The 23,999-nt window shown below is 36.0% G+C and overlaps 2 protein-coding genes across 3 annotated transcripts; both read left to right on the top strand.

The window, feature by feature from the left end:
* Window positions 1-2,847: 2,847 nt before the first annotated feature.
* On the top strand, window positions 2,848-8,290 carry lamp3 (lysosomal associated membrane protein 3). The gene is made up of 7 exons (XM_028027050.1): window positions 2,848-2,976; window positions 4,284-4,367; window positions 5,220-5,302; window positions 6,227-6,352; window positions 6,447-6,519; window positions 6,615-6,785; window positions 7,823-8,290. Exons 1-7 carry the CDS (start codon window positions 2,916-2,918, stop codon window positions 7,960-7,962), a joined length of 738 nt encoding a protein of 245 aa, XP_027882851.1. The 5' UTR covers window positions 2,848-2,915; the 3' UTR covers window positions 7,963-8,290.
* Window positions 8,291-8,692: 402 nt separating this feature from the next.
* On the top strand, window positions 8,693-22,693 carry mccc1 (methylcrotonyl-CoA carboxylase subunit). Of its 2 annotated transcripts, XM_028027022.1 has the most exons (20): window positions 8,693-8,919; window positions 9,014-9,119; window positions 9,584-9,627; window positions 10,635-10,774; window positions 10,857-10,952; window positions 11,864-11,985; window positions 12,062-12,209; window positions 12,286-12,407; window positions 12,500-12,611; window positions 13,197-13,278; window positions 13,357-13,484; window positions 14,040-14,223; window positions 14,900-15,009; window positions 15,867-16,083; window positions 16,162-16,248; window positions 16,827-16,876; window positions 18,416-18,553; window positions 19,605-19,712; window positions 20,837-20,908; window positions 21,352-22,693. In XM_028027022.1, exons 2-20 carry the CDS (start codon window positions 9,064-9,066, stop codon window positions 21,487-21,489), a joined length of 2,154 nt encoding a protein of 717 aa, XP_027882823.1. In that variant the 5' UTR covers window positions 8,693-8,919; window positions 9,014-9,063; the 3' UTR covers window positions 21,490-22,693. The 2 variants fall into 2 exon arrangements, with proteins under 2 accessions (XP_027882823.1, XP_027882822.1); XM_028027021.1 differs by having other exon boundaries at window positions 8,693-9,119.
* Window positions 22,694-23,999: the final 1,306 nt, after the last annotated feature.

Here is a 23,999-nt window from a genome sequence, read left to right on the forward strand (position 1 = left end):
AATAACATGAGTAGGCTCTGGTTTGTTGCTGAAGTTCCCTAAAGATGTCTGCCAGTCTAAGAGTTTTCATAAACATCTACATAGTTGTTCTACAGATGTTATGTGTCAGATCTGACCCTGTGGATCTATCTATTTCTGGAATAAGAGTACAATTAAAATCCCCTGCGATCACAAAGCGCCACTGCAACGATGAAAGTCAGAGGAACAAGTTTTGAAAAAACCCAGAATCATTTGAGTTAGTACCATAGACGTTAACTAGGTTAATTTTTTCCGATAGTAAAGAACCCTGAACTATCAAACATCTACCTTTCTTATCCTTCATAACATTGTTTACAAGAAATGGGACAGATTCGTGGATAAGAGTCATAACTCCTCTTGCTTGAGAAGAAAATGTTGAAGTGAATACATCGCCTCACCTCCTGACCCTCGTCCTCTTCCATAAGATACGTCTCCTGTAGAAAAACTATTCTGGAATCCAAATCTTGCAGTTTATTACTGACTTGTTTGACCTTCTTTAGACGTTATAGGCCCCTGCAGTTCCATGTAACTATTTTAAGATTTAAGGCTTGTGACATGTAAGATCCACCAAATTACCAGAAATGGAGAAGAAATAAAAAACAAAGTTTACCACATACAAACATGAACATTTGAGAAGCTTAAACAACAGAACAAAACTCACAACATATTTTGTCTTGACCTAGCCTCCAGATCGTAACTTTATCTTCCGAGTCTTTCTTCTTGGACTCTGGCTTATCCACCTTAGTTCGTAGCATTTCTATCTCACTCTCCGCATCAGAAATACATGTTTCGGTTTCTGTGATTCGTTGGGTACAGTCGTTTATCTCTTTTCTTACACTGTCATCTTAATTCAGTGGAATTAAGATGCATTGGAAATGAGACCAAAAATACTTGGTAAAATTTAGTTTTTTCACTGTAGACAGATTTCTGTTGGTTTTCAAAGTTTAAATATTTACAGAAAAAACAATTAAAACACTTACATGATAAATTTTGCTATACAGAATCACTAGAAACATGACCTTTAAGCTTAGGAAAACTACCAGGTAGAGAATAAATTTCCATATTTAAACAAACAACTTTATTGATTTCTAAAAGCTAGCAGTTAGCGCACAAAATTTAAATTTATTATTAAAAAAAGAATTCCAATAACAAGCATCAGTTGGATTCATCTGGATGAATATGCTAACAAAATTCCTGGCATAATTGATAGAGTTCATATGAATTAATTAATCAAAATCTGATTTAATGTGTGTTTGTGACCAATTTTACTGAAATAGACCCACAGCATGATAGTGGCGCCACCATGCTTGACAGTGTGTAGTGTCCTTAGGTTTGAACACCTGAGATTTATTCCTTCAAGCATTCTTCTTCTTCTTGTTGTGGCCAGAAAATATTTTTAAAAAGTGGATTTCATTTCAGTCTGAGTTGTATAACAGAGGTTATAAGAATTTGTGCTTAATTATGACAATATAGTCATAATAGTAGAAGAAAAAAAACACAATTTTACCAGAAAATTCATCTTAAAATTGTGAGTGAAACCTTGTTTTAATGAGAAATACTACTAATAATAATTTGATCCTAGCTGTACTTCCACTAATTATGGAATATATAATTATATTTATCATGAAAATATTATAAAATTATGACTTGATTCTGGTAACATTATGATTTTATTCCTACAATTAAAAATAAACAAAATCTTAGCCTTGCCCAAATATTCAATTTTAGAGTTGACCTGAATTCAAAGTCCAAATAAATAGAAGCTATAAAGCAAGATGGCCGTCCTGGACCTGCCTACGTCACACATTACTATGAAAACGCAAGGAGTGCTCTGGTGGAAAAAATCCTGATTTTCCAAAAATGAAATCTTCAAATGTGATTAATTAAATCAGTTTATCGGCCAGCTGTATATTAGCGTAATGGCTTCTTCCTTTCAGCCCATGTTGGTTCAGAGTGGATAAAAACCCGTAAATACGCTGATTTTCTATAATATTGTATAATATTGAATGTTTGAAAAGGGATGAAGTGTGTCGCTCCTTTTCTTTCTTCCTCCAACTTTTATCGTCTTTACTGAGAGTCTGGTTCCATGTGATTCGGTGGTCGACTCCCCCTAGTGGTCTGGAGGTCCTCTGTTATGTGGAGTGAGTTTGAAGCGTTTTGCACTTCCTGTTATTTTTGCTATTTGCAGCATTTCTCTTGTGTTTCGTGTGGTGACAGGATTGTTCTGTGGTTGCATTATGTCTCTTTTGTATTTGTTTTGTTGGTTGCAGGTTTCTATTTTTTTTTTTTTTTTTGTGATTTGAGCGTTTTTCATCTGGTTTTGTTTTTGTGTGTGTTTGTGTGTTTTGGAGTTTCTTTCAGCTACCGTACTATTGCCATTAAATTAATTCAGCATTTTAACATAATTCTGTAGGTGTTCAAGTTTTATTGTTTATTTAATGATTTGAAACATTTAAGCTGGACAAAAAAACAAAACTAGATGAAATTTGGTATTTTAAGTATATTATTAAGTTAAATTTGACCAAAGTAATCAAACAAGAACAAACTTTCTCTTCACACAACAAGCTGATACTTTTTGTCTCTCTCCTCTCTACCGACGCTGCTGAGTCTATTTAAAGGCAAAGGAAAATCCTGCATTAAACTTGACATGTAATGTTTTTTGTTTTTTTTTACCATTTATTGAGTTAAAGTTTCCATCTTGCATTACGATTTCTTTACATCCATGATCATTAAATGGAAAATTCAGATGATGCAGACAAACTTTTCAACTGACTTTCTGCTTCTGTGGTCTCTCTTCATGAGCCTCTCAAGTGTTGAGCTGCTCTCACATTTACAAAGCAAACCACAGCTGCACTTCCTATCTGTCACCAATCTACCTTCACATTTCTTCTCTAACCATGCAGCTAAATTCCCATACGAGCAGACTGGTTGTTCTCCTTTTAACTGCTTTTCTTCCAGGTAAGTTTGATGCTTTTTCACTACATTATTGGTTTAAAATGAGAAACCAGGTCAGACTTTGTGGTTTCTCTTTTGATTTGCGAGTACATCTTTTCATAAAACCGTTAAAGGGTAGAAATACCGATTCTGGTTCCGATTTACCAAGTCAGATATCAGACTTTGTTACACAAATCCATGTTCATGCATAAAATATTCACTTTAATCTTGGTTTTGTTCTCCCCCTACAGTAATAATAGCTCTCAGTTTTGTTCTTTCTCACTCTGTGGGTTTAAGCCACATGAAAACAACTGCAGTGTTTCCACAGAATCTGCTTCATTCGTCATTTTTGTGTACAGAAACAAGAAATATAACTTAACTTTGCTTTGCTCTCAATGAAAACATTGAATTAAATATCTGAAAATTTTAAAAATATTTTTTTTTTTTCTTTGAAGTATGGATATGTACAGTGTTCTTTTTTTCAAAGAGGAAGACGAGGTTGAGTTAATGCAGATATGAATCATATTGATGTTGGCTCTCTTCACGAGAGAAACAGCTCTCTAGTGCCAACCTGAAGGTAAAAGTTTAAACAGTTTGTGTCCAGGATGTGTGCGGTCTGCAGACATTTTGTCTCATGAAAAATGTTGGCAGTTTTTTTGGTCCATTGTTCTCCATTTTTTTTGGAAAATAATTAAATTGGTCTTATCCTTAGCAACATCAAGATATGGGTCAGTATCTTCAAAACCAGTTTCCTGTTTTTAGTGTAATAAACACTGACTGCACGATTGTGATTCATTTACTATCAAATTAATAAGTAAATAAAGATTTGCTGAACTAGAGACAAATATTTTGTGCTTTTTGTAACTTTTTCCACTTTTAGAATATTTGGATTTGTCTACATCTTTAAAAAAAAAACTCATATTAGTGAAATTCTTTCCTAAAAAGTCTATAAAAATATAAAACCTGTCCATTTGCACCAACAATTTGTTGCGGTGACAAGATTTGGGACAATTCTTGAATTGTATAGGTGTCTAAATTTCAGAGACCCCTGGTACAAGATATATTCGTATTCCTTCTGATGTAATTATGTGTGTGTTATTTTTAAACAGTTGTGTATTTAGTCTACATTTCTAGCTGTTTATATGTATTGTATGTGTATTTATTTTTGATTGAGCAGCTGCTACTGGGACAAATTTTCCCTAGGGGATATTAAAATATAATCTATTTTAAGCATTTTACTGACATCCTCACATTTTCTCACACTGTTTCTGCTTTGGCATCAAATTAATAAACTTTCAGAAGAAAAAGTGATAAAGTTCCTTCTTCATCAGGTCTCCGCCTGCAGAGAAATGGCAGCTCTACGGCTCATTTCTACAGGCCTGTTCTTCAACACATCGAAACCGTTCCCACACCTGGTGAGCCCAGTCACCTGAATTATGACAAGAACAACTATTAATAAATAATCAATAAGATGCAAAGAGGATGGCACAAGCCGTGTTAGGAAGTGTTAGCGGCATTGTTGAGGTTTTCTCAAACTGTCTGGACGTTTCTTCGGAAGAACTTTCCAGAAGAATGAGCTACAGGGCTGAAAATGTTAGCATTTTGGAGCATTTTAATTCACATTTTGTACATTTTTTAATTTCCATGTGGGTCTCAATTGCTTCTAAAAATAATTCAAGCACTTTAAAAAAAAACTCCCAGCTGTTGTTTCTCAATAAGTTAATGTGTTTTTTTAGCCGTTAGAAAAACCTCCAGATTGTCCCGCGGGCGCTGCACCGTTACCTAGCAACCTCAGCCGAGCCCAGGCCCGTTTCCTAGCAACCCGAGTAGAGCTACAGAACGATTGGTTGGTTTTTACCACTGTGTGCGCTCTAAAGTGGCTGCTGTAAAAAAAAACGAGTGTTTTGTTGTCGACTTACCATTGAGGAAAGATGTTTGTATAACTGCATCTGTTTGCAGCCATTTTCATGCGCCAGTTTAAACGTTGAGAACGTTGAGTGGACCTCACCTCCCCAACTCAACCTTCTGTATGTTGTATTTTATGTATGAAATAATACTACATACACCTAAAATTTGATTTAAAAAACACCTAGTGGAAGAATTTTAGTTAACCTGAGTGAGATTTGTTCAAGGTTATTTGTTCAGTGTAGCTTAACATGATGTAAAGTATGAAACATAACAAATATATTCAGACAGTAAATTATTGTTTGTCTCAAGCCACCTATCCAACCACAGACTTGATGCACTTGCATTTGTTGCGTCCTCAGGAAGCTACATGCTGAGAGATTATGCTGGGCAGCCGTGCATTAAAGCCAACCTGGGAGCAGAGTATGTTGTTATCGAAAACAAGGTGAGAAGCTCTGAAGGATTCAGCAGTGTGTGTTCGTGTGTGTCAAACTCATTTTCCTTCTGGGTCGGTTCTGACAGAATACATTGAAACTGTTAAAGTATTAATAAATAGCTGTGTCTGCATTCGACATGTAGTTCTTAAAATTAAATATTGAACATCGCTTCACATTGATCCGCCCCTCCAGAATTTTGCGATTGTTTTATTTTGTTTGTTTTTATTTTGAATCAAAATCACTTTTTGAGGTGCTAATTCTAAATATTTCAAAGATATTTTGTGGTATTTGCTGTTATGTATGACAGTAAATGTAACTTTAGCTCAATGTTTTTGACATGTGTTGCAGAAAATTTGCAATAAACTCATAATTTGTTGATTTTCTGTGAACCTACTTAATCGCAGAATTGCAAAAACATTGGAGGGACTGCGTGATGTAATTTGCAATATGCAGATAAAAACGGCTTTGATTTCATTGACAAAATAACATTTAAGCACACAATTATTGTCTTGAAAGTTATATTTATGCTTCCCTCTCAAGACATTAGAACAGGGGTGGGCAATCCTGGTCCTCGAGGGCCGGTGTCCTGCAACTCTTGCAAGTCTCCCTGGTCCAACACACTTGAATCCAGCAGCTGAATCACCTCCCAAGTGCAGTCAGGTTCTCCAGAGTCCTGCTAATGACCTCATTATTTGACTCAGGTGTGTTGAAGTGGAGATGCATCTAAAAGTTGCAGGAGTCCGGCCCTCGAGGCCTGGAGTTGCCCACCCCTGCATTAGAAGCTATGGTGGGCCACGTTTGGCCCTCGCGCCTTATCTTTGACACGTGGGATTAAATACATCCGTGCAGCATCAGTTTTGAGATTCTTATAACTGAAATGCAGGAATTATTAGTGAATATAACCCAAAGCGTTTCTCTCTTTGTGTGTTTAGACAAACTGGTATTTCAGCCTTGATCCTTCCAGGGTTATGCTGAGCGGTGAATGCAGCAAAGATGAAGCTCTTCTCTCCCTCATGCTGCTGGATAATTCTGCACATCTGGAGTTCACTTTCAGAAAAGTAACCAAACAGAAACCAGTTTAACTGCTTAGGATTTTCTTAACACATGTTAATTTGTGTGCAAAATTTCATTGTCCGGTTATTTTTCCTACAGGATGAAGATAATTTCTACGTCACCAAACTGGCGGCTGGATTGTTCCCTCTACCTGTTTGCAAAGGATGCCCCAGTGAGAGCTCAGATATATTACAGAAAGCATTTTATCTGGAACAGTAAAAGGAAAGCTTTAATTGTTTCTGTCTTACGGCTTTATTTTCTTCACAGATAAAACATATTCTGGGTTTCTATCTAACCAGACGCTTTTCAAAGCAGCAAATGACAAAAGCTTCAAGTGTACGTCAGAGTCGCTCCTGTCGGTTTCCTCTGAGCTGCGGATCAAGTTGGTTCGTCTGCAGATGCAGGCCTTTGGTGTCCCCGATGGGCAGTTCAGAGAAGGTAGCAGGAGGGCTGAAAACCTGACGCATCGTAAAATGATTTCAAAAAATGTATCTAGTGGACATAAAAAGTAATTTTAAAGCGGACCTATTTTTCAAAATTCACATTTTGCATGTTTTTGTATTTCCATTTGGGTCTCTTATAAAAACAATCCAAGCATTTAAGAAACACATCCAGACGGTTTTTAACAATAAGTTAATGTTGTATGATGTCTGGAAAATGAGTAATTTCAAAAACCTCTGTCACCGTTACCTAGCAACCCAAGCAGAGCTCCAGCGTGTTGTCATCTGGTTTTACGGCTGCATTCGCTGTACAATGGCTACACGAAAACACAAGTGTTTTGTTGTTGACTTACCATCCAGAAACCCCTTGCTGTATTTTTGTTGGTTGTGCAGGAGGCTCCACTTCTGCTTTTCAAAGATAAACAGGTGTATAATTGCGCATCTATTTGCAGCCATTTTGACACACGACTTTAAACGTTGAGTAGGGGGGAATGACCAGCAGCAGCTTATTTGGATTTATAGTGACAAGAGATAGATAATGTCTAAAGTTCACTAAAGTTATGTTCCACTTAGAGCTTATAAAATATTGGAGGGATAAGAGTCTCATTATCAAAAGGTATCAATAAGCAGAGGTGGGTAGTAACTAATTACATTTACTTAAATACTTTTGTCACACTATTTTTTACTTTTAGTAATGTTTTTATAAAGTATAGCTACTTTTATTTGAGTAAATTTTCAGGATATTCTACCCACTGTGAGGAACTAAACTTCACAAATAAAAAAACTAAAAAATTATGAGCTAAAGACACACCTACAATTTAAGTTGAAGTGAGACGTCTTGTTTGTGCAAAACCTTTGTTATACTAATGGTAATTATTTACCATTAGTATAACAATTATTTATTTTCATTTTAGTCTTTGAAATTCCAGAATTTGGATGTAATTTTACTTTTTTTCTATCTGATGGTATTTTTTACTCTACCAAAAACTGCTGAGTATTTTTAAATGTTGAGTTTTTCCCTCTCTTGTGTGTCAGAGGATGAGTGCTGGGCTGATTTTAACCACAGAGCGGTTCCCATCATCATCGGGTCCATAGCAACCGGAGTCCTCCTCGGCATCGTGCTGAGCTTCCTGATCATCAGAGATCGCCACACACCAGGATATGAGAGACTCTGAACTTAATGTTTCATTTTTTTAAACTCTCTAAACGTCTAAAATTTACAGTTTACAGTTTTATATCAATGTTTATGTTTCTGTCTTTTTAACAAGCATTTTTATTTATCATTGTTGCTCAATTTCAGTGTTAAAGTATGGAGATATTGCTTCATGTAAAGCACATTATTGCATTTTTTTTTTCAACTCACATTTCGAATAAAAGGAAAATTTCTATAAGAACATTAAAATGAAAGCCAAATTCACTTCTGGAACTTACTCTGTAAATAGACATTAAAGTACAAAGAAATATCAATAGTAACTTTTGTTATTCCTCTTTGGAACTCCATTAGAAAAAACTAAAGGAATAACAGTCATAATCCCATAAACTCTAGCAGTTTCTATCGGTTTATAATCACAACCTTCAAAATATTTCAATCAAGATTTTCAGTCAAATTATTTTGACTTTTAGAACTCTGAACTTTTCTGTTTTTTAAAGGTTTTTTTCTATCAAATTTTGAAATTTTCAAAATCTCCGGAAATAGATGCCAGAAATTTTAAAGTAATTGTTCATATGTTGTCCACAAACTATTCAAATATTTATAATTTTTTACTCATTATCTATTCTTCTTAAAAAATATACGTGATTTAGGTAATCTTTGTTAAGTGATTTTATTTTCGATACAAATTTGAATTTAATTTTTGTCCATAATATTAAATATTTTTAAAAAATAGGTATTGATAAACGGAAGTTTTGAGTTAGTTTCTTATCGTTGCCATCAGAGAAACAGAAAAACACCCCCCTCCTGTGGTGACACTTTGTAACTACACTATCCTCCCCGCCTCCGCAGCGCATTTTCTGATTGGCTAGAACACTCTACGGGTGCTCAGTAGGGTCTGAAATGAATAAAATAATTTAAAAAAGCTAAATCGAACATGTTGAATGAGATTTAATTGTACAGCGTTTCATTTTTTCTTTAAGTGAGTTGTTTGCAGTTATTACTATTGGATTTGATTGTAAATAATTTGTTTTTAGATTAAAGTTTTGCGTTTTGCTCCTCTGTTGTTCTCTCAGTCTAACAAACAGGTAGCTAGCAGCGGTAGCCTTAGCAGCAGCTGGTAGCTATGGCTGCAGTTATTCTGAGTTTTCCAGCACTGCAAGGTCTGAGGATATTCTCACAGTGAGTACAAAAGCTTACCTGGTTAACTTAGGTTAGAAATTCTCAACATTCCTCCGTTTTAATTGTTAGCTTTTCAGTGTTAGCTTACGAGTTTGCACGCAGTTTATCCTCTATCTGAGATAAGGATTCAGATGCGCTCTAAAAACCACCATTTACCTTTCAACAGTCACAACTTATTATCTCCTCTAATTGAGTTTGTTTTTCCATCATGAATTAAGATGTAATTCAAACATTTCAAACTGTGAAAACCAGTAGATGAGAGATGAACTGAGCAAGGTTAAATAAAGTTAGCAGAATGCTAAAGTAGCTGCTGCAGTTTGTTTACTTCTGACATCTGGAGGTTTTCGTGCTTAAATTACCTGATTTAACATCTTGGCCACATAGATGTGATCTTTTATCATCCTTCATATTCACAGCGATGTAGATTAAAAAACTAACCCCAGGATGTTGTTTTCTTTCCTCAGGAAGTTGTCATGGACCAAAAGAGGAGTGAGGTTTGTTTCAGGAGGTGAGAGAACAATCACATGGTTTAATTCCTGGATCATAAAAGTGATGCATAATCATCACTATGAATATGATTACAGTTTAGCTTATCGCGTCTATGTTATATGCCTTCTAATTTCTAAAAACAGAAATCTCCTTGGCTGACCTCCATGTGTAATCATAATTTTTAACTTCACTTGTCATGTTACAGCCGCCAACTTCAGTGTATTTTGTTAGGATTCAATGTGACTGACCAAATGCATAATTGTGAGGTGAAAGTAAAACATGTTTTTATTCAGTATCCCTGAATCAATACTTTGTAGAAACATCTTTTTGAGGCACGTCTCTATCAGCACATCTAGGGACTCATTTGTTTTTGCAAAATGGTGCTGTTACAGTACTTAATTGCATTTAGGTTTGGACTTTGACTAGGCCATACTTATGTTTTGATTTAAACAACTCCTTTAAAGCTCCAAATGTATCTAAGACTTTCTGTCTTGAAGCTATCCTCTGGTCACTAGGCTTACGTTGATTTAGGAGAGACATAGTTAAGATGGAGAGTTACAAACAATTTTGGTTGATATTTGTAAAAATAAAACCATGTGTCATTTTTCTTCTACTTCACAGTTACGCACTATACTTTGTGTTAGTCTGTCACATCAAATCCTAATAAAAATACAAAGCAGTTCATGTTTGTATTGTCAAATTTTAAGAAAATTAAAGGGTATGAATATTTCTGCAATGTAAAACTTCTGTCCTGATTCTCACTTTGTATGTTTTAAATTTTTCAAGTTTGTCCCCAAATAATAATTTTTTTTTTTTTATTCTCATTTTTACATTGCGGCATTAATGAAACTTTATGGCATTACAGTGTATTCTTATGAATCACTAAATCCTGAAAATATGCAGAGAGGTCTATACATTTATAACGAAAAAACCTAATACTAGAGCATGTCTTTATGATAAACAAAATAAATGTGTGCTTATAAGGATTCCAGATAAATAGGGATTATTTTTCTTGAACATCTGCAGAGGTGGGAAGAATCGAAAAGGTTCTGATCGCCAACCGAGGAGAGATTGCGTGCCGTGTAATGCGAACGGCTAAAAAGATGGGCGTCCGCTCTGTGGCGGTGTACAGCGACGCAGACAGACACTCCATGCACGTTGCCATGGTGATAGATCAGATATATCCTCATTATACTCTCGTCTTTTAAAATTATTTTCTCCATCAGGTCTTAACATTGTTTATTGCAGGCGGATGAAGCGTACCACATCGGGCCGCCTCCTTCCCAACAAAGTTACCTCTCCATGGAGAAAGTTCTGGAAGTGGCCAAAAGATCCGGATCACATGTGAGTAACGCTTCTTAATTAAGATATTCATTTTTCATGTATATTTTGTAACTTAAGGTTACATCGTTCACACAGCAAGCCTTGATACTCAATTTCGTTTTTCCGCCCGAAATCAGACTTCTGTGTTAACGGTTTAGGCCCCCAAAGCAACCCGCATGCGCAGAAGAACATTGACGTCACACGTCAGTGCTCTGTTTACAGAAGTAATAATGAATTCCGCCGTTTATGGATCGATTTTTAAAAAGTTTGTTCATCAAAGGTAGCCGACAGTATTGTTATAAAATCATAACAAGACGAAGTAAGCTAATAAAAGTAAAGCAGAATTAATAGCGACGGCTTTTTGTGGAGAATTGACAAAACATTCTGCAGGGAAGATTGTTCGGAGTGGCGGGACTGGGATGTGATGGGACGCCCTTCACTGTCCCGGAGTTAAGATCAGATCATTTCTTCTTTCATAATTAGAAATTTTAGCCATTGTTTTCGTCCTGATTTACCGCTTCTAGCTTTTTCTGGTGCCGAATTATAATGGTTGTCTCACGTCAATGACGTAAAAACCGAATAAAATGCGACATGACCGATCAGACTGCAGACTCTTTGAAAGCAATCGGATGCATCTGATTTAGTACCACATACGGAAGTGACACACATCGGATTTATTTGGGCTGTGAAAAGATCAGAATACAGAAATTTTACTCAAATAAAATTAGCGATACTTCATAATAAAATTATTCAAGGAAAAGTAAAGTAGACTGTAGTAAAATATACCCCAAAGGTATTTTTCACCCAAACATTACTCAAGTAAATGTAACAAATTACTACCGAACTCTGGATGTAAGTCACATTTGGGCAAAACCCCCCAAAAAGCAGATTTGGTTTGCATTTGCCAAAATAGGTTGTGTTTATGTTTCCAGGCGGTCCATCCAGGCTACGGCTTTCTGTCTGAAAACACAGAGTTTGCTGAGGCCTGTAAACAGGAAGGAATCATCTTCATCGGACCTCCATCCTCTGCCATCCGAGACATGGGCATCAAGAGGTGACCCACCTCCGCTGGGGTTTTATTTGGAAATATTTAAACAGCCTGAGAAAAATGTACTTATTTTCATTCACAGCACATCCAAACACATCATGTCTGCCGCTGGGGTGCCAATCATAGGTGGTTACCATGGAGAGGACCAATCAAATGAGAGACTGCAAGCTGAGGCTTCCCGGATCGGGTTTCCGGTTATGATCAAGGCAGTCCGTGGAGGAGGAGGGAAAGTAAGAGGAACCGTTAACTAAAGGGAACTTCGTAATTTTTGCTATTGCCACTATAAAACAACCTGGAATATTTTAGGGAATGCGAATCGCTCGGTCCGACGCCAACTTCCTGGAACAGCTGGAGTCGGCGAGACGGGAAGCCAGGAAGTCCTTCAACGACGACGTGATGCTGGTGGAGAAGTTTGTTGAAGATCCCAGGTAGGAAAAGCTCGCAGTTTGGCATTAACTTCCGGTTGGATTGTGTTTGAATGCCTGTTTTTTTTTTCTTTTCATTTATTTATTTCCTGCAGACATGTAGAGGTTCAGGTGTTTGGGGACATGCATGGAAACGCTGTCTACCTGTTTGAGAGGGACTGCAGCGTCCAAAGGAGACATCAGAAGATAATCGAGGAGGCTCCAGGGGTAACGGAACGCTGGGCATCCATTCATTCATTCATTCATTCATTCATTCATTCATTCATTCATTCAGCAGGAAGTAGGAGCAACTTTTCAGGAATAAGTGACTTGTAGATCTTTATTGTGTTTTCAGAAGTTTGCGTGTTCATGTCATGTTTGGTCATTGTTTGTCAGATTTGGATGAAAGCGTCTAGATAGAAAAATGCATTAACAGATTTTAGTCACATTTTGCATTTTGTTTTTATGCAATCTGGAAAAAAATCAGAAATTTAAGTTTTTATTAAAAACCCAAAAGATCTGTAAGAAAAAAAATATTTCTAGGCTTTACTTCCCATTCGTCTTAACTTTTAATTTTTCATCCTTCCTTCTTTAAATTTTTTTCTTATTCCTTCCCTTTTCTCCTTTCCTCCGTCCTTCCCCTTTCTGTCCTTCTTTCCTATTTTCTTTCCATCCTTCCATTTCCTTTAACTTCCCCTTCCCTCCTTCCCTCTTTTGTCCCTCCCTCCCTCCCTCCCTCCAGACATTGAGTCTAAGTGTGTTTCAGTTCTGATCCTCATGTTTCTTTTCTTTTGTTTCTGAATCTCCTCCCAGCCTGGAATCGGTCCTGATGTTCGGAGGAAACTGGGAGAAGCCGCCGTCAGAGCAGCCAAGGCTGTGAACTACGTGGGAGCAGGTTAGGCTGCAGCGACCTTTGACCTCTTTGCTGGCGTGGAACACATCGCAGTAACGGATGCTGTTCATCGTCTTGCAGGCACGGTGGAGTTCATAATGGACGCCCAGCATGACTTCTACTTCATGGAGATGAACACCCGGCTGCAGGTGGAGCATCCAGTCAGTGAGATGATCACAGGAACCGACCTGGTGGAGTGGCAGCTCCGGGTGAGGCAGAACCACCAAACCCAGACTCTGTTTACCATCAGAACCGCAGGGAAGTCCCACCACCTTCTTCAAATCTAACAAAATTGGTGTCAAATGGTTGTGCTACATTTGTGCCGCTATCTTTTTAAAGATATTAAAAAAGTTTCCAGATGTCATCAGAGGTCAACCTCTACCCCCCACTCATATTTACAAAATTAAGCAAATCTTGTGTCAAGCAACTCTGCTATGTTTGTGTAGCAAACAGTTTTTGTTTGTGCTGCTTTTGCTTTGAGGAAACCTTTTTATTAATATCTTTAAAATGATAGTGGCGCAAACAGAATTTTTTTACTGCTTTTACTTACTTATTGACACCGATTTTGTTAGATTTGAGTAATGATGGAGGCTGTTTGACCTTTCAAACTTTCATTAATATCTTCAAAGGAAAGCATAAATGTCAAACGTTTGCTGCACGAACGTTTGACTCCAATTTTGTCTGATTTGAAGATGAAGTTGGGGCAACTTCACTCAGGTCTTATCAGACGATAATACATTATTTTATTGAAACATTTCCTCCAGGTGGCAGCGGGGGAGCGGCTGCCTCTCCTCCAGGAGGACATTACTTTAAACGGCCACTCCTTTGAAGCCCGAATCTACGCCGAGGACCCAAACAACGACTTCCTGCCTGGAGCGGGGCCCCTGCTGCACCTGTCCACGCCTGCAGCAGACCAGCACACCCGCATAGAAACCGGCGTCAGAGAAGGTATTAACACAGGATTAATGATCGATTAGTGGTTTATTAGATTAAAATTATTTCCAAAAATTTCTGCTCATCCTTTGGTACAGAAATTAAAGATGGTGCTATTATGAAACTAAAAGGACAAACGGTCCTAAAAGTGTCCGATGTTGGATGCAAAATGCACTTTATGCGGTTCTGTTTCGAAATATAAATACAAAACAGGTTCCTGAAGTTTCACCAAATGTTGCGTTTTAGTTACCTGGGAAGTGGAAACTCGAAGGTGGGTTTGACGTCACATCCGAGGTAAAGGCGTTAAGACGTCAGAGTAAAGTTACTCATATTACTCCATCTTTTCTGGCGTTTCAAAAAGCGGCTGTGCAGTACATTGTAAACATCTCTCATTCCAACAACAAGAGAGCTGTTATATATTTATATATGATTATATCATGACAGAAAAGCAGAGGAAAAATTGTAACATGAAAAAAAATAAACATGGCGCTGATAACCACAGTTGATTTTGAGGGCTGTCATGAATTAATGCCGCAAAGTTTTAATATTAATTCAGGAGGAATGCAATTAATCAAGTTTAGATGAACTCATTAGTCAATAACTTGCATCCCAGTAGGCAGTGAAGAGCCTGACTTGTTTTTTTATGAACTTGTGCAGAAAACCTGAAGCTCTCCTGTTGCTTTGGTTCCAGGTGATGAGGTTTCTGCTCACTATGACCCGATGATCGCCAAGCTTGTCGTTTGGGGAGAAGACCGATCTGCTGCCCTGAAGAAACTGAGATATTGTTTACGACAATATAACGTAAGATACTGTTTATTTATTTACACAGCGACAATATACAACATCTCATTAACATTTCAACATGAGATGCATGATACAGATAATTCATAAAACTGTTTATTTGCCTTCAACAGAACAAATCTACATATTTAACAGTCACATTTTGCCAAATGTCCAAAAATTTTATAATTACACTGCAAAACCTAAATTGTACCAACTATTGCTTGGTTGAGTTTGTAATGTGTACTGACATATACATTTTTTTAAATACTTTTAAAAGAAGACAAAACTAACTTACAAGTAGGAGCTTGTTTTGGGTGAATAATTGCTTAAATTAGATTTTTAAAACTAGTTCCACTGGCAGATTATCTGATATATAAAATGGGAAAAATTTCGTTTTGTAAGTGACAAAATCCTCCAGTTCAACTAATTATTTTTAAAATCAATATTGACTTAAGACAATGATATTTTGCTGAAAAGTTATTTGTAAGTTAGTTTTGTCTTATTTCAAGTGAACTAAGGAATTTGCACTGAAACACTAGACAAAAATGCTTGGTAAGATTTTGTTTTTGCAGTATAAAACATCTTAAAAAGTCATTTAGCAAAGTATTCAAATGACTCCTTTCAATAAAATAGGACAGTTTTATGAATAAAACTGCTGCACTCACCTCCAGAGGGCGCCCTTGTAACTCTAGTTATGTTATCTGATCTCAAAGAGACTAACTTTCTTAAAGATGGAGAAACAACATCATGGAGAATTTTATAAGCTAAACAAATGTGCGCATACAAAATCAGGTTTTAAAAATGTAAAAAATCATATTTTGAAAGAATGTGACAGTGATGATGTCTATCATCTCTGTTGCTTGTTGTGTTGTCAGATTGTAGGTCTGAACACCAACATAGACTTCCTGCTGAGCCTCTCTGGCCACCCCGAGTTCGAGGCCGGACGCGTGAGCACCAGCTTCATCCCTCAGCACTACGCCGACCTCTTCCCCGCTCCCAGAGCGCCGTCCGGGGAGACGCTCTGCCAGGCCGCCCTGGGCCTGCTGCTGCAGGAACAGAAACACACCCAGGCCTTCACCCAGGCCTCCACAGGTCAGCAGGATACAGAGGGCGTTTCGTTTCTGCAAAAACAGGCAGAGAAGATAATGTTTTCTGATGTTTTTATTTTAGATCCCTTCTCACCATTTGGCTCCAGCAGTGGTTGGAGGAACAACATTCAGTTTAACAGAAATATGAGGCTGCAGCTGGGAGACAAAAGTGAGTAACAAACATGCAGTTTTCTACTATCAGAGGTTGTTTTACGGCATCTTTCACAAAATTTTACCAAGTATTTTGGTCAAGATTCTTTAACAATTATCTTAGTACACTTGAACTAAGACAAAACTAACCTACAAGTAACTTTTCAACAAGACATATGAGTTTCTTTTAGGTAAATAATTCTTTAATATTGATGAAAAATACTAATTATAAGTGAATTAGTACTTTTTCACCAACATTAAGGAACTATCTTCTTGAAACAAGCTCATATGTCTTTTTGAAAAGTTACTTATAGGTTAGTTTTGTCTGATTTCAAGTGTACTAAGACATTTCTACCAGAATTAGACCAAAATACTTAAGAAAAAAGTAAAATGAATGTTAAAATCAGCTGATTGCATGTTTCCCAGCTGTTCTGTGGGATTCTTTTGGTATTTATTTTGTCTTTTTCTGTTTAGTTTTGAACGAGCATTAGAACGTTCATCCATTCTTCAGACATTCTTAAAAATGCTGCGTTGTGCTGAGCATGACTCCTGTTCAGACCAGAGTTTAAGTTGTTTCCTTTTCTTGTTTATTTCTAGAGGTTGATGTTGTCGTGACATATAACTCGGATGGAAGCTACAGAATGCAGGTAAGCTGCAAAGTCTCTGCTTTTTATATTTTGTGATTAGAAATCAGTGTAAAACCTATTTATTTCTCGCCATCCCTGTTGATGCCTTAAAACAGATTAAACTTGTGGTGTTTTATCATAATCTGAGAGGTTTGTCTGACATTTGTTATATTCCTCCACTGTTTGTTACATTTTATCACTGAACTAAAAAAAGATTAAAGGAAATAAAGTTGTTTATGATCTTTTACAAATAAAAATGTGAATAATCATGTCAGGAAATCAGCATCTCTGCTTTTCTAAGAGTGACTTGTTTGTTTAGTGAATAAAAGTTATTTAACTAACAAATCCAGGCTTGTTTTAATTGCCATGTAAGTTAAAGACATTTAACAAACTATCTTCTTTCTAAGCTTCTTGTTTTAGGAGAAACATTACGAAATGAGGACTTAATTCCTATTTTTAGTGGTGAGATTATTCAACAAGTAGCGAATTAGTAACGTAATAACTTCTACGCTCATTCTGTTCTCTGATAATGAAGAAAAATAACTAAATGAAATAACTCTTTACATGAATGTCAACAGTTTTAATATTTTAGCACTGAAATAGATTTTTAAAAGGAAATGGTAGAAATAAACTTAGAAATAGAGCTTTGTCTGTCCTTTATGTTCGGTTGTGAAGTAAAAATTGTTGTATTGTTTCTTTTAACAGTTTTATTTAATTCTTTTACTCGTTTAACCACATTAGTATTGCTCAATCTGTTAGAGTATGTAGGCCAGAGTTTCTGTAGAACCAGTCAGAGGGGTCCCTGCAGCGATTGCTGATGGCGACAACGCCTCACCATACATACCACAGCAAGGTCCAGTATTTGTTTACAGATAGTTTAGATAATTATAGTGTGATGGAATAAGTCCTGAGGCTCAACAAGTTTCTCTATAGAATGTCACCAGCTCAGAGTTTTGAGACATTTATTCTGACAATGTTTTTGTTATGCAAAATTGTTCCATTAGCAAACCTGATTGTTGGAAACTCACATATTTGACATAGAAGATGTTTATCATCCAACTGAGCCACCCTATGGATACGTGACCTGCATGAAAATTGTTCAACTGAAACTGGAACGACCACATTGTGTCATGACTTCTATATATTGTGAGGGCTTTGCAGCTGCAAGTCAGACCTCAGAGCAGCTGCTGCTGTGTTGTTCTCCGTCTGCAGACCAAATAAAGCTTTGCTCTTTGCCAGAGTCTCAGCCTGATCTGTTGTCACACAGATTTTGTCCACACTGTGCTCTAATATATGTGATGGGTAATATTATTTTTATACGTATTTAAACAAAATAGTCAGCCGGAGACATTTTTAAAGTAAAAACCTTTAAATCAGCCATCGTAAACTTAGAGAACTGGACATTTATGTTTTGGAAAAGTTTGGGATTCTGAGTGGGAAATTTGTAGAAAAGTGTTTTTCTTCTAATTGTGCGTACCGTTAAAAAAATACGACTTATAGATGTACATTTAATGTGAACTCGGTCTGTGTGTTGAGTGAACCTGTGGGTTCTTGCTTCAGGTTGGAGAAGCGGTGTACCATGTGACTGGCGCCGTGGAGCTGGAGGGCGGAGCTACGTTCCTCCACTGCTCAGTGAACGGAGTGAAGTCCCGACCCAAACTGGTGATTCTGGACGACACGGTTCACCTGTTCTCCACGGTACGATCCAAACCAGGGCTGCAAATAACTGTTGTCTTAGTAATCAATTAATCTATTGATCATTCTGATGATTAATCAGTTAATTGGATGAAAAAAAGACACATTCTGCAGAATTTTCATTTAACTTAAACATATTTTATACAATGTTTAAATGCATAAAAATGCTAATAAATAATTTAATTCTTTTTTTTTGTCTTGATCATTTGTAGAAATAATTCAACTGCAGCAAAAAACAAAATACTTCTAACATCAACATGTGAAAAACTCAGCCTTTTTGCTTGACTTAACATCAGTACAGTGTAGAGCTGATCTGTTTATTTTTTTGGATTAAACTATTAATAATTGCATATCAAAAGATGCTTGATAGATTCTTTTTTTTTTTTACATAATTGGAACCAAATTAAGCTGACGCTGCCACTTCAGAAGTGAGATTTTTTTTAATCGCAAATGTAAAATGTATATACTTTTTGTACAGTTTTGATTTAATTACTGCTCCGAGAGTGTTGGTCTTTCAGCAAATGACCGTTTTACGAGTCTGTACACTTTAGTTAACAATTAATCGATTACTAAATTAGTTTGCGAATATTTAAATAATCAATTAATCACGATTATTCTGATTTATTCCAAATTTTTTGAAATCAGGAGCAACAAAATCAGAAATTCTGTTAGAAATTGTAAAACAAGCCCAAACACTTTAAATATTGAAATATTATTAATCGATTACTAATATTTCAATATTTGAAAGATCAATTAATCATTTCAACCGTACTCCAAACACTGCTTGCTGCTCAGAGTTAAAACACAAGATAAGATGGAAATTGACTCTGTTTCATTCATTCAGATTTTAGTTTTAAAAGCTTGTTACTAATGGTTACATTTTAATCTCTTTTGTTTATTGGTTCGTTCTCCTGGTTTGTTGAAATCAGAACCTACAAAATCAGAAGAAATTCTGTTGGAACTTGTAGAAATTCAAATGTAAACACATAAAGTACTGAAATAATCTGAGACGGTAATGAAGACTTGAAGCTGATTGGATCGTCTAATCTTACAGGAAGGAAGCGCTCAGGTTTCTGTTCCTGTGCCAAAGTACCTGGCCGGTGTGAGCGGGTCGGGCCCACAGGGCGGCGCTGTGGCCCCCATGACGGGAACCATAGAGAAGGTCAGCATGACGTAACATGGCGCTAGTTGTTGTTTTCCATATGTACTGACTGTCGAACCCTTCGCAGAACATCTGGCTGATTTTCTGCTTGAAATCCTGAAAAATGCTTGAATTTTAATTAGGAAAGTTTCTGATTTCTGTATGAAGTCCTTGACAGAGCTTGATATTCGAACTGCACAGTTTGGTATTAAAGTTCAATCTAATGTTGGGTTAAAAGCCTAAGTTTAGAAAACATTAATCACACTGAAACCACCTATAAAAAAAACAAAAAACTCAATTCTGTTTTTTTATTAGATGCTTGAAAAATCTGAAAACATAAATAAATAATATAATATAATATAATATAATAATAAAACATTCTAAAAAAGATTTCTTGCATTGTTTTCTGGCATTTAGCAAATCAAAATAACTTTAATAAATTTAGTTGAAATAAAACAGTAGAAGTTTAGTGTAGATAGTTTTTTTTCTCACTGCCTGAAGTTAAATATGACTAAACCTCTGTTGTTTTATTTCAGTTAAAATTACAACAAAAAAATAAAAATTGTGTGTCAGAAAACTTAGCAAGAGCAAATTTTACAGATTTTTGTGTAACTTTCTTTGTACGTTGTGTTTTAACACCATTACTTTGGATCGTTTCAATGTAGTTAACATTTACTATTCCCAATAGTAGATTTGATAGATTTTATACCTGGGGTTGCTAGGTAGCTGTTACCTAGCAACCCCAGCCAGGTCCAGCCCCGTTACCTAGCGACCCAAACGGAACCCTGCAGGTTTGGTCAACCTTTCTAACCGCTCTACAATGGCTGCTGGAAAAAATTAATAAGCATATTCTGTAGATCCATCCTAACCCGGTGAAGGAAGAATTAATATGGCTCCTCTAAGGCTGTGGTATCAGAAAAGTCTGTTTTTAAAATGTAAAAGCAGTGAAACAGCAGGTTTTGAGTTCTGGCTGCTCTTATTTGAACTACAACTCAGTAGAGTTTTTGCCTTTCTCTTTATTATTTTTCATTTATTTGAATCTCTGAGTTTATTAATGTTTACCTGGGGCACCGAGGCGGCCGCAGAGGTCTGAAATTACATTTCAGTCTCTCAGACGTGTTGACCTACTTCCTGTTTGTGTCCAGGTGCTGGTGAAGGCTGGAGATAAAGTGACAGCTGGAGACCCGCTCATGGTCATGATCGCCATGAAGATGGAGGTGACCGACCTGCACACACACACACACCCACACACACACGCCTGTTAACACAATGCTTCTCTAAGTGGAGCCACCAGGGGGCGCTGTGGCGGCTTTAGAAAGTTGGAGGGAAGATGGGGAAAAAAATGCAAAAACAAAATAAAGGGATTCATCTTAACTTTGTTAATTTCGGTTTTCTGTTATTCAGGCTTTTTGTAAAATAAAATATAAGTTAAAATAATTAATTTTAACTTACATTTAAAATAAAAAAATAATATCAGACTTTGTAATGCAGCTTTTATGCAAAATGAATGAAATAATTAACTAATAATGATTAAAAACATTCTAAAAGTTGACGTTTCTTTAGATATTTTGTAGAAGCGTCAGAGGTCAAAGGTTAATGTTCTTTGGGAACCTCTGGTTTAGCGTGTGTGTTTGTGACGGTGCTGGTGTTTTCTCTGCAGCACACAATCCGGGCGCCAAAGTCAGGTGTGATTAAGAAGGTTTTCTTCGTGGAGGGATCTCAGGCCAGTCGGCACGCCGCTCTGGTGGAACTGGAGGAGGAAGAGGAGAAGAAAGAGGAAGAGGGGAGCAGCCAGTAAACGTTGAAACCCCCCGGCAGGAAGAAGAGCCGGAGGCAAGCTGAGTGAGAGTCAGAATCTCCTGTCATAGAGCAGCAAAGTTTTTCAGAGTTTCCCTTTTACTCACACGAATGCATCAAAATCCGAACCAGTTTATTTTTCAAGTGAATCATGTGCAGGACCTTCAGGATGCAGTCAGTGTGTTACGAAGCCTCTTTTCTTCAGTCTGGTGTCATTTCTGCTTTTGCTCAATACATGAAAGAGGGAAAGATGTGAAAATAATGTGCAGTTTTTCCATCAAAGGAAGCACAAAACATGAAAAGTGGCAAACAAAAGAAAAATAGCAGGAAGTACAACAGCTATTAGAAGTTTCATTAGAAACTGGTGGATTAAATAATTTTCCAACTCTGCTCAAAGTTGCCTTTTGCGGAGATGAAAAATAATAATTTTTACAGATGAAATTTGAGCTAATCTCTACGACTTAGCAGGTATTTAAGGTTCTTTGTTACTGAACTTAAAGTTTCCAGAAAAACAAAGGTTTCATTTTGTCTGAAAATATGATGGAGTATCAGTGCCATGCTAAGAACAAAAAAAAATTAAGAAAATAAAGTTGGAATAATACAAGAATAAAATCATATTTTGGGATTAAAGTCTCAAAATACGAGACTTTATATTTCAAATATATGAGAATAAAGTAAAAATAAAACAATAATAAAGTTGTAATATTAAAATAGTTGAAATAATACGAGAATAAAGCCATATTCCGCACATAAAACCAAACTGATACAAGTTGTTAAATAACTTTATTCTCTTAATTTTGTGACTTTATTTTTGCAATTTAATTTTTTTATAATTTCTTAGCGTGGCCCTAACCTCCATCATGAGAAAAACCTCAAACTCTAACATTTTTTCTAATCCTGATGTCAGAAGTTTAGAGTTCGCACCAGAAACACTCCAGAGTGATGTTGTGGAAGGATGTTTTATTTTTGGTTTAAATCAGTCGTTTTGACCCCAGATTGACCCCGTGCTGCTCGATAAGTGGGTCGCTGCTTTCGGCAGACAGATGTTTGTTTCTGTTTCTCTCCGCCAGCGGATGATTATCGCACGCAGGACGGTCTGACGGATTTCTCTCTCCTTACCAACGGTGAGGCCTTATTCTCTGTGTTCTGATTATAACTGTTAGTTTTGTCAAATACTGTAATAAAAGATTTCTTTTCTAAATACACCCAGCCACCTGTGATGTTTTATAACAAATACTCTTTAAAAAGTGTGTATTTATTTCGTTTTTTCAAGGAGGGAACTCTTCACTGGTCATTTAATTGATAGTTTAAAACATTGGATCTCATAGCGGGACGTTCTTATTTCTGATTTTTACAGACAGAAAAAGCAGTAATTAAGTAAAAGTAATTAATAATCTGCTCAGTAACGAGGCTATTTGGGATAAAAACACAGCAGAGGTGAGTTATCACAAACCAAAATTAAGAAACTTTTATCAGAAAATGTCATTGCAGAGTTAAAATCTTACCTTAATTCAATTTCTGTGCTTCCGTTTTGTATTTATTTATGTTTTAAAATACAAATTAAGATTTATTTGGTGTTTCTGTGAACTGCTTTGCACCCATTTGCTGACAGTGTCACAAACACTGCAGGTTTTGGTTTTGTTTCTGTAATTATTACTTCAATACTCATGTTAGTTTAATTTTATATACGCAGCTTTTAACGTTGCCTCAATTTAGAATTTTGTAGGATTATTTATTTTACATTTTTCTCACTTTATATAATTGAGAATCTAATATAAAAACCGACTTGCAGTTTAATTTTGTCATAATTTATTTAATCTTACAACTCGCCCCAAATCACCAGAAAATAATTTAAATCCCTTAAACTTTTGTTTTTCTGCACAAATTTTAGTTGCTTTTATTTCACCAACACTAAGAGGTAAAAATAAAACCTGGAAACTTCCTGACACGATGCTTTCTTGAACTGTTTTTTTTTTTTTTGCAGTATTTTAAATCTATAAATCTTGTCTACTAACTTTGCAAATCCAGAATATGAATTGTTTGACCTTTCTTGTGTAAGAGTATTTTATGTAATAATAATTTTGTCAAAATAACATATTTAATGACAAAATTGCAGACAGAACTTAGAAACGACAATAAAAACATTGATATCTGCTGTATTATTACAACACCAACACTGTATATAATCAATTTTATGTTTAGTAAATTATTTGTATTTATTTCCAGTTTTCATAAATTGACATTTAAATTATTATTCATTATGTTACACTGTTTACTCAAAAGAGCAATTTTCATTATGTTATTTATAAATGTAATTATTTTCCTTTATCTTCACACATACAGACTACATTGTGTTTATTAGATAAAATCCCATTAAAATACATTGAATTTTGTAATTATAATATGGCAAAAATGTGAATAAAATCCCACTATTAATACTTTAAGGTACTGTAATGTTGGGTGGAAAACTAAATTGTAAGATAATTAATTAATTTGCTTTTGGATTGGCAA

This window comes from Xiphophorus couchianus, chromosome 9, assembly GCF_001444195.1.
Source record: "Xiphophorus couchianus chromosome 9, X_couchianus-1.0, whole genome shotgun sequence".
Classification (NCBI taxonomy): Eukaryota; Metazoa; Chordata; class Actinopteri; order Cyprinodontiformes; family Poeciliidae; genus Xiphophorus; species Xiphophorus couchianus.

Coding starts and splice junctions, on each gene's coding strand:
- lamp3 (XM_028027050.1), top strand. CDS start 2,916: ATGCAGCTAAATTCCCATACGAGCAGACTGGTTGTTCTCCTTTTAACT. Junction 5,303..6,226: donor ATGTTGTTATCGAAAACAAG/GTGAGAAGCTCT, acceptor TTGTGTGTTTAG/ACAAACTGGTATTTCAGCCT. Junction 6,353..6,446: donor TGGAGTTCACTTTCAGAAAA/GTAACCAAACAG, acceptor TTTTTCCTACAG/GATGAAGATAATTTCTACGT.
- mccc1 (XM_028027021.1), top strand. CDS start 9,064: ATGGCTGCAGTTATTCTGAGTTTTCCAGCACTGCAAGGTCTGAGGATA. Junction 15,010..15,866: donor ATTGTTTACGACAATATAAC/GTAAGATACTGT, acceptor TTGTGTTGTCAG/ATTGTAGGTCTGAACACCAA. Junction 19,713..20,836: donor TGACGGGAACCATAGAGAAG/GTCAGCATGACG, acceptor GTTTGTGTCCAG/GTGCTGGTGAAGGCTGGAGA.